This window comes from Gopherus flavomarginatus, chromosome 11 (assembly GCF_025201925.1).
Source record: "Gopherus flavomarginatus isolate rGopFla2 chromosome 11, rGopFla2.mat.asm, whole genome shotgun sequence".
NCBI lineage: Eukaryota > Metazoa > Chordata > Testudines > Testudinidae > Gopherus > Gopherus flavomarginatus.
This window is the reverse complement of record NC_066627.1, coordinates 29774430-29787699: the sequence shown is the minus strand read 5'-3', so window position 1 is coordinate 29787699 and position 13270 is coordinate 29774430. Positions and strand designations below refer to the sequence as shown.

General features: G+C 44.0%; 1 protein-coding gene across 2 annotated transcripts; it reads left to right on the top strand.

The window, feature by feature from the left end:
- The first annotated feature begins 654 nt into the window (after positions 1 to 654).
- SLC32A1 (solute carrier family 32 member 1) lies at positions 655 to 10297 on the top strand. 2 transcript variants are annotated; one of them, XM_050917379.1, is made up of 3 exons: positions 655 to 905; positions 5266 to 6036; positions 8167 to 10297. In XM_050917379.1, exons 2-3 carry the CDS (start codon positions 5659 to 5661, stop codon positions 9352 to 9354), a joined length of 1566 nt encoding a protein of 521 aa, XP_050773336.1. In that variant the 5' UTR covers positions 655 to 905; positions 5266 to 5658; the 3' UTR covers positions 9355 to 10297. The 2 variants fall into 2 exon arrangements, with proteins under 2 accessions (XP_050773336.1, XP_050773337.1); XM_050917380.1 differs by lacking the exon at positions 655 to 905 and adding an exon at positions 2531 to 2623.
- Positions 10298 to 13270: the final 2973 nt, after the last annotated feature.

The following is a 13270-nucleotide window of genomic DNA, read 5'->3' as shown; positions in this document are numbered from 1 at the left end:
ACCTCTTTAAACAATTGCAACACAGAACTCTAGAACTTTGCACCGGGACGTATAGTTTCCCAGTTTCCTTTCCTGAAAACAAGAACTGCTTCCAGGCTGAGAGCCCATTTGCAAGGCGATTGTGCCTAGCTATGCCCATCTGCAGTTCACATTAGGAGAGTCGGTGCGTAGAGCAACTGTGGGAGAAATCCTGCTTTGTGTGGGCTCCTCTGCCCCCCGTTGCCCAAGGATTTTTAGTCATGAATAGATTTTCCCCCCAGGTTATTAAATCAGGAACCGCAACTGCAAATCGCACCGCGCCTGGGCTGTGTAGATAAGGGCGAGTGTATTTAACCCAAGGAAGGCTTTGCAAGGCAGTTCCATTCCCATTAGATTTCCTGGCACATTGGCAAGGCTCAGCGAGAACTTACCGTCAAAGCAGACAAGCTGGTCAGCATCAGTTAGCCTTCTCTTTAGGAACAGATACTCGCACTGTCCTGAGTCTGGAAAGGAGATGCGCTTTGTTTAAATACAAGTGGTGGGAAAGAAGATCATTCCAGACAGCGCCTGGTGTGACTGAGGCTCCAGAAATCACCCAGGTCTTTGTTTTTATATAGACAAGCAAAGTATAAAAATCAATGGAAACTCTTCTTCTTTGTGAAGCCGGGGCTTAGGAATTGTTATTTGCTTTGCTTTAGCTCCTTTCGGAAATTATTTGCAGATCAAATGCACCCCGGAGACCTGCTAACCTTTGGGCAATGTTTAGATGTAACATCCTGCTTGGGGATAATTATTAGGGGGGGAAGCATGAATGACGTAGACGTAGTTTTCTCTCTCTCTCTCTCTCTGCTCTCCCTGGTCCTCATCCATTCCCCACTTTCTAATGGAATAATGCACCGCCGGCGAAGATGAAGAGAGAAGCATAGGTAAAAGCCAAAACTCTTCTCTGCAGCTTTCTTTCTTTCTTTCTTTTCTTTCCAGCCATATCTTGAATCCATTCTTTAGACCATGGCAAAAGTTTAGGGTAGGTTTTGCAGAAATCCATTCAAGGAAGCTGCTGGGTAATACACAGAAACTAGCTAGGAGGAAGTTTCTTTCTTGTGAAAGAATTCTCGGGTAGGGAGGTGGGGGTGGGCGGAGGAGAAAGAGACATTTTCATTGTGGGTTGATGTAAATAGGGTTTTTTTCCCCTCCAGGGAACGTATTGCTTGGCTGTTAGTTTATTGCTTGTTTTTCAGTTTTATTCAGAGGCAAACTGCCATTTAAGATTTTTGTTTTTCTTTGCTGTAGAATTTAAACATAGTGAAGCGGAGTTCCGTTTAACTGGGATGGGTACGTGTGTAAAAATAAATGCATTTAGCTGGTGATTGACTTTAAATTTAGGTTTTTTTAAAATTAAACTCAGTATATGAAATCCAGATTACATTTAAAGATGTAATTTATAGGGGTGACGTGTTCTGTATCGTCATTTCTTAGCTTCACCCCGCATTGTGTCAGTGAGCGGTTTATACAAATGGGCGTTTTACGAGGAGTTCTAGCACTTCGCACTCCGCAGCAATCCGGTGTGGATGGAACGGGGGCTTAGTTCGGATGCTGCTGTTACCCTGGTTTCTGTTCCCTGGTAACAATGCAGAGCTGCACAGAGGCGCGAGTTAGTTATCCGGACAAACTCTTCTTTGGAGCCGATGCTGCAGGGAACAGGACCGGGACTATTAGTGGAACAAACCCCGGCTGCGAAGGAGAGAAAGGTGCTTGTATTGTTCCGCACCAGGGAAAGAGAGACTTGTCTGGGTGACCAAACGAACTCGTATTACCCAAACTCCCGGCTCCCTAGTCTAAGTAGAGAGATGCGTCAGTTGATCTGTATATTAAGTTGCATGATGATGCTATGTAATAGGAAGACAGTGGGATATAGCTTGTCCCCAATGAAGACCATGAGAGGTTTGCCGTTGACATTACAGGAGTCAGGAATTCACCCTGCGTCCTTTATGCCCCGCAGGAGGGGAGAGAAGTGACGGACTCAGGCGGAGGCAAGGCTTGTGCAGTGCTAGGGACCAGCGAGCAGTGTCTGCTGCGTGTTCTGGCTTCGAGCCTTGCTTGCTGGACTCAGTAACTAGCCCTGAGCCATAGCCCCGGGCTCCCTGATACTTAGCGCCCTACTCTTACCTTCCCAGTAGCTTCAAACACGCGTGATTGCTTTAGTCCCACAACCCCCCCCACCTCACAATCCTGCTTTGATTGCCAGTGTGATTTCTTTAAACAACGCGAATCTGGGTTCAAACACAGCTGGAGAAATTAATCGGCGAGGGGAAAACCCCATGTACACTGCCCCCGTGTTTGTTTGAGTCTACATTTAGCTGCCTCCCGGGTTGAGTTTGTTTCTTTGCCTCCGTGTCTATCATGGTTGCCCTAGGTTTGGTGCTGATGGGATGGGAGATGGACAAGGGTTTATTTATCTGGTGGCTTTCCAGTGAGGGAGGTGCGACTGACATCATACAACTAAAAGCTCTTAATGGGAAAAATGGGGCTTCCCCCGTTTGACGAAATAATTAAAGTCCACTAATGGGGCGTTCAAAGAAAGATCTTGTTAGCACCAGGAGGCTGCTTGCCAAAAGGACCAGAGAAACGAAGAGGGAAGACAGAGGTTAGTTTCAAATATCTACATTCTTCATAGATGTTTGTTTTCAATAGAGAATAAATAGGATCGCTGGTTTAAGGCTCTCTAAATTTTATAAATTTATAATTAATGAATAACTCTTCGAGATAGATCAATACATTTGATTTAAAAACATGAATAGAATTCTTCCTTTGGTTTATGCTAATGAACAATTATAAACTGGAAGAAAGGAAAAGGATGTTTTAAGTGTCATGAGAAAAACCATCAAATTACTGTATAATTAATCGTTTCTTCCTCTCCTTTGCTACCCGACTGATGGAAAAATTGCAGCGGAGCTGACAGTCCAGCAAAAGACAATATATTTGTTGGACTACCAGGTGTTTCGTTCTGTGTGTTTTGTGGAAAATTCTCAGTGCTTTACTACAGCTCAAGTCAGTTTCACAAGTTAAAGTCCTCTGAAGCCAATTGGTACCCTTTGATCTATGATGTGTTGGGAATCAGAGAACTCAGGGCTGGGCTTAAGAAATATGGTCTGGATGAATCGCACACCCCCAGACATGCCTTTCCCACTTCATTTTCGACAACAAATTCCATCGTATGTTAGAATAGAGTAAAATCTCGTTGAATTAAAAGAAAAATCATTTTCCGTTTAGTGGTAGTGTGAGGGGGGAGGAAGAGCATAGTCTTTCATCGATTAAAAATACACACCTAAATTTGTGATCAGAAATTTTTCTCAGTTAGGGGGATTTTTAAAAATGGAAGTTAAATTCTAGTTGCGATTTGATAATTCCGTAGCTCCCAATGCATGCTGGATGTTTCTAAATATGGATCAAAAATGGGCAGCGCTCCTCTTTCTCGACCTATTTGTGCAACGATATGTAATAATTCCTTCCCCAGAGCAAAGGCAGAGATGAGCCCTGGTTTTCTAATGCACCTCGCGGCCTTCCTTCTTTTGCAGAGAACCGTTTGCTAAAATAAGAATCATTGTCTGGGTTCTCTTTGACCTTTCGTACCTAGGTCCGCACAGAGGATCCCAGGAAGGAACATTACCGAAAGGAATTAGGATACAATTGTCAGTGTACATAACAACCATAATAGAAGAACTAGTTTTTTCTTATTTTGGTGAAGCTCTAACTAGTGTCAGTTCTAATTGGTTCAATTCAGATACACTGTAGCCTATTAAATCTCTGTTTTAACTGGTTAAAGGCATCTCACGAGAAATGGTGGATGTATTTCTCCAGCCTCTAGTCGTTTTCATCTTAATTCCACATCCAATTCCTTTCTTCAGTTCAATCAGATTTGTATTAGTCACCTATCTTGTAATACTTAACTAGGAAAATAATCGGCAGTGTCGACAATTCTGCTTATCTTTAATATAAAATGAGTTTGGTAAATAAAAAGATTTTTTAAAGAGAAATCAAATATACGTGTCTTGTGAAAGCAGTAAACAATAAGTAGATTTTTACAGCTCGCATTTAACATCTTAATAAAATAAAATAAAAATAAAAAACCCTATCCAGGTATTCTGAAGGAAGGGAAGATGGCATCCCCTAAACAACACTGCTCTAAAACTACGCATTCTCTTACAATGGTATAGATTTCCTTGTAGATTTTCCCCAGTTCTTCACCATGCCGCGCAATCTCTTGCCCAGGGAAATATGTTAAATGAAAATGAATAATTTTAAGGCTGTTGCATTAAAAATAAATATAAGCATTTGAAAACAAAAGTAAATAATATATCTATATGTAATAAGGTGATATCTAAATGTGGTATCTGTAGTTGTAGAACATGGACGATAAGGAGAAATCTACATACAGCTATCGAATTTATGTATACAAAAGTAGAATCTGTATCTGAATCAGGATTTTAAATATATGGGCAAGAGGGAGGAATCTGAAACTATATAAATATGGAATATACCTATAACGAGGATCTGTATCTAGATATTTAATAGATGAACAATAGGGAGGAATCTGTATCTGGATGTAGATACAGAGTATAGGTATAATGAGAAATCTATATTTAAACTGTAGATATAAACGATATGGACAATAAGAAGGCATCTTGTGGGTACATAGAAAGGCATGATATGCCCACAGTAACAAGGAATCGGTATCTAGCTATACATTATAGAAAGAAGGTATATAGCCGTTTAAATCTGGCTTTAGTGCATTACGTTGTATTTTGGCAAACAAAAAATGATCGGCGGATTTCTAGCAACATCAATTACACGTAGGAATCGTTTCAGAGACCAAACGATGGAAGCGGAAGCTCCCGGCCTCCATTGGGGGTTTTCTTTGGGCCCCTGTCTTGCCAGAGAAAATCGGCTCCCAAATCAGTGCTGGGCGGCTCCTTTGGGAAGACAGAGATATAAATATAGATCCGCATATAAATCAGGGAGGGGGAACTACCCCCATCTCCCTCCACCGCCAACTCCCTCTCTCCCTCTGCAGTGTGGATGGCAGAGCCTAGAAGGTGTGGGTGTTGCTGTGTAAAGGGGGGGAAGGGCTTTGATGAGGACTGTGGTACCTCCCTCAGAAATGCAGCAATCCTCTCCCCTTCCTTCTGATAGATGGGCGCATTGGGATGGAGACGTGGTGTGCACAGCAAAAGGCTTGCGTTGGCAATCTGGTGATCATCCCACGTTCTCCTGCCTTTCTCCCCTTAGGCTCCTCTGCATTGCACGGGCATCATTGAGGCTGGAGACAACCGACCCGCGTCTCTGCTGCTCGGAGAGGGGCAGGGATATTCTGGAGCACAGGCTGGGTACCAGACCGCAGACCCCCCCTTCCCAGCACTGCAGAGACCCCCTTCCCCGGGACCCCACTTCACTCCCCAGCCTATATGCACAAGGAAGAGGGTGAGGTGTTGATCGGGAGGTGCCAAGGAACTCAAACCGAGCGGGGTCATGCTCCAGGGGACGCTGAAGGGGAGAAGGTCCAATTGCGGTAGGAAGTGGAGATAGCGGCCTTGCCTGCCCCGCAGCAGTAGAACTTTCTCTCCTGGTGCCGAGGATCGCCGGCTTCTTGGTGGCCAGAGGATCCCAAACAAGAGAGGCAACATGGCCACTCTGATCCGGAGCAAGCTTTCCAACGTCGCCACCTCGGTTTCCAACAAGTCCCAGGCCAAAGTGAGCGGCATGTTTGCGAGGATGGGCTTCCAAGCGGCTACCGATGAAGAGGCGGTGGGCTTTGTGCATTGCGATGACCTGGACATGGAGCACAGGCAAGGGCTTCAGATGGACATCTTAAAGTCGGACGCCAGCGAAGAAGGAGCCGAGCCGCCCCTAGAAGGGGATATCCATTATCAAAGGGATGGCACGGGTCCCCTGCCCCCGTCAGCCTCCAAGGACGAGGGCATATGCTCGGAGCTCTCCGGCCAAGGCAAGCCCAAAATCACCGCCTGGGAAGCTGGGTGGAATGTCACCAACGCAATCCAGGTAACGGGAGGGAGGTGGGGAGGCATCTCACCGCACACCCCGAGCAGCTCGCCCCCCAGTGCTGCAGGTTACCTGTGCAGGCATGTATAGGGAACAAGGGTCATAATAATAACGTGTGTGTGTGTGTGTGTGTGTGTGTGTGTGTGTGTGTGTGTGTGTGTTCTCCTTCAGTCTGACGCAGAACCTTGAAACATACCAGGCAGAAATGGCACGCACATGCATTGAGGGTCTGTGTGTGTATGCAGCGGTGTGAGGTGAGGGTGTTTACACACTCACACAAACTCACAACATCGTTTCAGATCGTGCTTGTTACACAAATATGTCAGCCCCCTCCCGTCCCCAATTGCATGCTTTTTTTTCCTCTCGGGAATTATATTTTGATGGCGTAAAAGCCTTATGGGATGAGTCTGTGGCCAGAGAGATCAGGCCAACAGAGGGTGTCCATTTGGAATGCAGTCCACTCCCCTCTGCTTGCCTTTATGGTCTGGTGGAGTCAATTCAGTTTGGGCTCGGGGGTAAATTACTAAAAGGAAAAGAAGCGATCATCCCTTCTCCACAACATGACAAGTCGCCCAGTAAAGTTTAAAAATGAGAAGGAGCGCGTGGCTTTTGCCAGCTCTCTCCTGTTGTAAATAGAAATCACTTGAACCACCAGAATGGCATGTCCACTGAGCGCTAAAGTGTCTCACCCGAACACTGTGCAAGCAAATGAAAACACCTGAGAACGGTGTGTTCCCATTGAATCTGTTTTCTCCCAAAGTCCTGGTATTCGCTGCTGTAAACGTGAGATGCGTGTTTGTGACTGATTTTCATTTGGGGTTTGAGGGGATTTAGTGCCTCCCCCTATTCCCAGCCTCCTCCTCTGGCTGACTGGATATGTGAATATTACCAATTTCACCGCGAAATTATTACCAGTCGCAAATAAAACCCGAGCGGTTTTACGAGTCTCTCATCTCTTCTTAAAAAGCTTCCGTCTGTTAATTCATTTGTACTGATAACGTTCCTAAACGAATGCTCTGCCCATTGGACCTTTCCCTCTGGGCCCCATGCAGACGAGAGAACAGCAGTGATGGGTTTGCCTGTCCTAGTAACCTCCCCCCCCAACTTTCTAGCTCCAGAATGATTATGTATGTAAAGTGTATTTCCTTACAGGGTTCTAGGCAATTTCAAACGGAAAACGAGTCCTTTGTGGAGAGCAACTAGAGACTTTTAAAGGTGTCACCCTCCGAATCTCAGTAATGCGGACAGATCCCGCAAGCAACTCGCGCTCTCAAATGCAGAGGCATCCTCAGTATGTCAAAAGCAACTGCATCATGGAGAGCATGTGTTGTAAGTGGCAACGCACACCAACGATTTTTAATCTGGCTACATGAATATTTCCAAACCTTTTCCCAGAGTTGCCCCTTAAAATGGGGTCTCTGTTTTGATCGAAACCAGATTCAGTGTCCTATATGTTTGAGTGGGGAATTAAAGGTTGATCGAAGATATTCAGAGGTTGGGAAATTAAAACAGCAGAGCAATAACAACAAACAACAACAAAATAGTAATAAAAGAGTGAATGTTTTATGAGACCGTGAGGACTGTTCTTTTTTCAATTCTGAAATGACTAACTAACTTCTCTGCCTTTCATTCCGAAAACAAGATTTTTAACAAATTCTAATCAAATGTGGTTTTATTTTATATTAAAATGCTTGTCTTCAGTTCAGTTTAGCAGCTCAGGAAATATTTAGACATTTAAAAAGAGTTCTAGACAGACAAGTAAAGCAGGAATCCTTGTCCAATTTCATTTTTAATTTCCCTCTCATACCTGCTTATATGAAGCAGAATCTTGCTGTTGGTTTGTGATCTGATTGCATCGAGTAGAATCGTGTGTGTGTGTGTGTGTGAGAGAGAGAGAGAGAGAGAGAGAGATCGATCTTGCTGCTGTATGGAGTAGAATCGTGTGTGTGTGTGTGTGTGAGAGAGAGAGAGAGAGATCTTGCTGCTGTATGGAGTAGAATCGTGTGTGTGTGTGTGTGTGTGTGTGTGTGAGAGAGAGAGAGAGAGAGAGAGAGAGAGATCTTGCTGCTGTCTGTGTGTTTGGTCTTTTGCTAAAATGAACACTACAGTATCCATTTTGTCTCTTTCTAGGGGATGTTTGTTCTTGGCCTGCCCTATGCTATCCTTCATGGTGGATATCTAGGACTCTTTTTAATTATTTTCGCTGCAGTAGTTTGCTGCTACACTGGGAAAATCCTTATTGCCTGTCTTTACGAAGAGAATGAAGATGGGGAGATAGTCAGGGTGAGAGACTCCTATGTCGACATTGCTAACGCTTGCTGTGCTCCCAGGTTTCCCAAGCTTGGAGGGAGGATTGTGAATGTGGCTCAGATCATTGAGCTGGTCATGACCTGTATTCTCTATGTGGTGGTCAGTGGGAACCTGATGTACAACAGCTTCCCAAACTTGCCTGTCTCCCAGAAATCTTGGTCTATCATTGCCACAGCTGTGCTCCTGCCTTGTGCTTTCTTGAAGAACCTCAAGGCTGTCTCGAAGTTCAGCTTGCTCTGCACCTTAGCCCACTTTGTGATCAACATTTTGGTGATTGCCTACTGTCTCTCCAGAGCACGTGACTGGGCTTGGGACAAAGTCAAGTTTTACATTGATGTGAAGAAGTTCCCCATCTCCATTGGCATCATCGTCTTCAGCTACACCTCCCAGATCTTTCTGCCTTCCTTAGAGGGGAACATGCAGCATCCCAAGGAGTTTCATTGCATGATGAACTGGACTCACATAGCAGCTTGCATTCTCAAGGGACTCTTTGCCTTGGTAGCCTATCTGACCTGGGCTGATGAGACTAAAGAAGTCATCACAGACAACTTGCCATCCACCATTAGGGCAGTAGTCAACCTTTTCTTGGTGTCCAAAGCTTTGCTTTCCTACCCCTTGCCCTTCTTTGCAGCTGTGGAAGTCCTGGAGAAGTCCCTTTTCCAAGATGGAAACAGGGCAGTCTTTCCTAACTGTTATGGGGGTGATGGGAGGATCAAGTCTTGGGGACTAACCCTCAGATGTGCCCTGGTAGTTTTCACCTTGTTAATGGCTATCTACGTCCCTCATTTTGCCCTCCTGATGGGTCTTACTGGGAGCCTCACAGGTGCAGGCCTCTGTTTCCTGCTCCCCAGTCTCTTCCACCTCAAGCTCTTGTGGAGGAAGCTGATGTGGCACCATGTTTTCTTTGATGTCGCCATTTTCGTTATAGGTGGTATATGCAGTGTGTCTGGATTCATCCATTCTTTAGAAGGCCTCATAGAGGCTTACGGTTCCAACACAGAAGACTAAAGAATGGCCAGAGCTGGTTGCATTAAAAGAGAATTACACTGAACATCCACATAGCCAAATAATTATGTATCCTTTTAAAGAAAAGATTATTTTAGTTATGTGCATCCAACAAAGTAAGTCATACAACCTAAAAAATAAAATAAAGGCTTTGCCCTGCAGTTGTTTTAATAAGCTAAGATTTCAATACATTTTTTTCTTATTTATAAATTTTTTGAAGGAAAATATTTGACAACCCTCCTACCCTCTAAATAACGGTCTGAACTTTCTTTCAATATATCTTTTAGGGTTGTAAAATGCCCTATCTAGAAACAATTTTCAAGGTAATAGTCTTGCAAATGTTATGCAAGTCGGGTTGCAAGATTTGAAACACAGTTGTCAACCCAATGGATTTGGGTTGTTTTTGTGTAAAATTAAAAATAGATATTGAGTAGTGAGTGGGGGCAGGGAGGTCCCCTTATTTTATACCCTGTGAAGGGTGGTTACAGAAGTGTGGACAAGACCTAGATTGTATGAACACCCAAACAGTTAAAATGGTAACAACTGGTGACCAATGATCCCAGTGAGATGTAATGTTTACATTGTAGTAATAAAATAAATACATATCCTGACTTCTTCCATTTTAACTCATATCCAGTAATCCCATTTGATCAAGATCTTTTGCCTCCAGCTGAAATCACAGACCTGGAGTTCAGTTCTCCTTATTTTTTTTTAAATAATCATGACGTCTAAATTTAACAGAAAGTTGTTGGATTTGAAAGCGTTCAGGCTACAAAAACAAGACAAAACTCATTCTGTGCAATCCACCAGATCTGTGCAGCTGTTTCAAATGTACCTGTGGTGTAATTGTGGTAAATAAGATGAAAAAATGTATATCAGAAGATTTATCTTTAACATATAACGTGGTACATAAATATATCAAACAATAAAGAGAAAACATAACGACTATGGCTGGCATGGTTTGTTATAGGGACTGCAGGTTGGAGGAGTCTAACCAACATCATGAGCGATAGAGGAGGAGTATGCAGGTGTCAGGGCAGTGTTAAGAGTGGCTGAAGGGAAGATGCCTCCTTTATTTAGCTTTTGAAACAAGAAAGAGAAAGCAAGCCAGAGGAGGAAATGAAAAAATAAAGGAAAGAAGGCCAGCCCTCTCCACTCCCTCACAGCTGCACCAGTGACCACGTAGGACCTTTTCTCTCACTCACGCCAAGCGCCCACTGCTTTCCATAGACGTGCCCCATGCGAATGGGAGGTTTGCCCGAGGGCAGGCTGCAGGCTAGGGGCTGAGAGAAGAAAGCTTCGCAGTATGGACTGCGAGGCTGGGAAACCTCGCCACGCTCTGCAGCTTTGGACGCAAAGAGGAGAGGCGGCCATGGCCCCAACTACCACGGGGGCAATCCAGTAAAACACCAGCCCAGACCACACAAGGGGACTCAAGCCACACCCCGATCAACTAAAGGAGTGTGGGTTACAGCGCCTGAAGTCAAGAGCGAAGCCCCTGCATTCTAACTGATTTGCCCTTTCATTCCCGTCTGCCGGGCTGGGCTGCAGCAAGGACCCGACAGTGCCAGGGTAGCTGGCACTTGACAAGGGCGAGACTCCTGCCAGTGTCACTGCTCCTGTAATTGTACTGCTGCAATCCGAGTCTACTCTCGGCCCAGAAACAAAGCTATTTTAGGAGAGGGTTCGTTTTACACCGGCGCTCGGGCAGCTCTCCCTTGCTAGCATTTCTACTAATGAAATAATTACCCTGAGTCTACCCCGATAGGTTCTACCCAGCGGACACTCCCAGGGACACCCCTTGAGGATGGTTAATGTCACGAATCCACCAATTCTACGCACTGGCTATTGCTTGGCAGATAACGACCTCCAGCCCCCCGGTAGCTACCGAGCAGACAGAAAAGCCCCTAAAGAGCTACTGTTTAGAGAGATTCACCAGAGCTTTCCTTAACAAAATCACTCTGAGCCAATCGCGATCCTTCCCCAATTGTAACTACCCTGTGAAGAGTTTGGATCTTGGGGGTGGGGGGAAGGGCGAAGCATATTTTATTCTCTTTTTACCCTTTAGTTGAAATCACCGATTTCAACGAGAGAGAGAAGTTAATTCCCCCTCCTTTATTTTTTTTTAACTATAAGAAGATCACACCCCTTTCGTGTGCTTTGTATAAAGTTACGGTTGTAGTTTAGATGGCCAATAATAATAGTTACACCAACAATCACATAATAGACATACATTATTCCTAACCACCTAATTAAATTAGTAACGGGTGGACCTTCTAAACGTCTTGCATAATAAGTCACTCTGATCATCAGAACAAATAATTAACAGTGTTAATCACCTAATTGATTTCTTTCTAACAGATTCTCAGTTTGTGCGACATCTTGGTTCATTTGTCCTAGAGGGGGCGGGAGGGGGGAAAGCTTGTAACGAAATAAAAGGTGTAAATACGTAACTCTCTGAATTCAAATGAATTCGCGAAACAGGCTTACTTCCAAACCCTAACATTCTAAAGTGTGGGGACTGATTAGTATAATTAACACGATGCCATCTTCCCATTGAGATTCGTACATTTAAGGGAGACATTTAGTGTAAGTGCCCAAAACATCTTCATTAATTACAAATAAAAACACCCTGCCACTATATCGCGTTCGTTGATCTTCAATAGGTTAGAAGTATTTTAATACGTGTAATCCCGTTCGACGTCAATTTCATAGGTCACGACTCCAGGAGGAAAGGAATCGTTAACAGAAGATCCCCGGTTTCCATTTTCAAAATGTTCTTCCTATAATCTGAAAGCAGCCAGTTAAACAGGAATCTGAATGGAAAGGGAAAAGATATAATCTCCCCAAGTTTAGATCCTATTTCCTCATCTGAAAAATAATTTGTGTTTGTGGGCGGCAAAAAATTAATTTAGCTCGCTGCCTGGAAGAGAGAGGCTGGTTTAGTTGTTGTTTGAATGCTTCTTGCAAAAGTAATTCGTTCGCAACTAGCTCTGCAATGCGGTAGGAGGGAGAGCGAGCGAGAGATAAACTCCACCCAGTTGGCCAAATAGTTTCAGAAGGTGTCAGGACGTGTGGCTCAAGACTCCTTATAAGAAGGAAGGCAGCAGAAAATATAGGGGGGAATGTAAATCACCCCAGGGAGATCAGGTCATCAGTTTAGTTTATCCCAAACTGCGAGATCTCTGAAAGAGATTAAACCCAGAGGGTTATTGTTAGGAGCATGTTTTGTTTTGCAAAATAACCAGAAGGAAAAAATAAAAGTCTAGTATTTGTTGAGAGAGTGAAAACTTCACGGTGGGTGAGTGAATGACTCCTTCCCTCCGTGTGTTTTTGTTAGTGCCTTTTTCTGTGTTTTGTGTGTGTGTGTGTGTGTGTCTTCCTGCAGTAGAAACATAATTAAGAATAGACTTAAGACTCACAGATCAACACAATTTGTTGGGGAAGAGTTAACAGGGCTTTTGTAAAAGGAAGTCATACCTCACCAATCTCATAGAATTCTTTCAGGAAGTCAACAAGCATGTGGATAAAGGTGAGCCAGTGGATATAGTGTACCTAGATTTTCAGAAAGTCTTTGACAAGATCCCTCACCCAAGGCTTTTAAGGGAACTAACTAGCCATGGGATAAGATGGAAGGTCATCTCATGGATCAGTAACTGGTTGAAAGATAGAAAACAAGGAGTGGGAATAAATGATCAGTTTTCACAATGGAGGGAGGGGAACAGTCGGAGTCCACAAGGATCCGCACTGGGACCTGTGCTGTTCACCATATTTCATTAATGATCTGGAAAAGGAGATGAACAATGAAATGGCAAAGCTTGCAGATGGTACAAAATTATCCAAGATAGTTGAATCCAAAGCAGATTGTGAAGCATTACAGAGGGATCTCACAAAACTAGGTGACTGGGCAACAAAATGG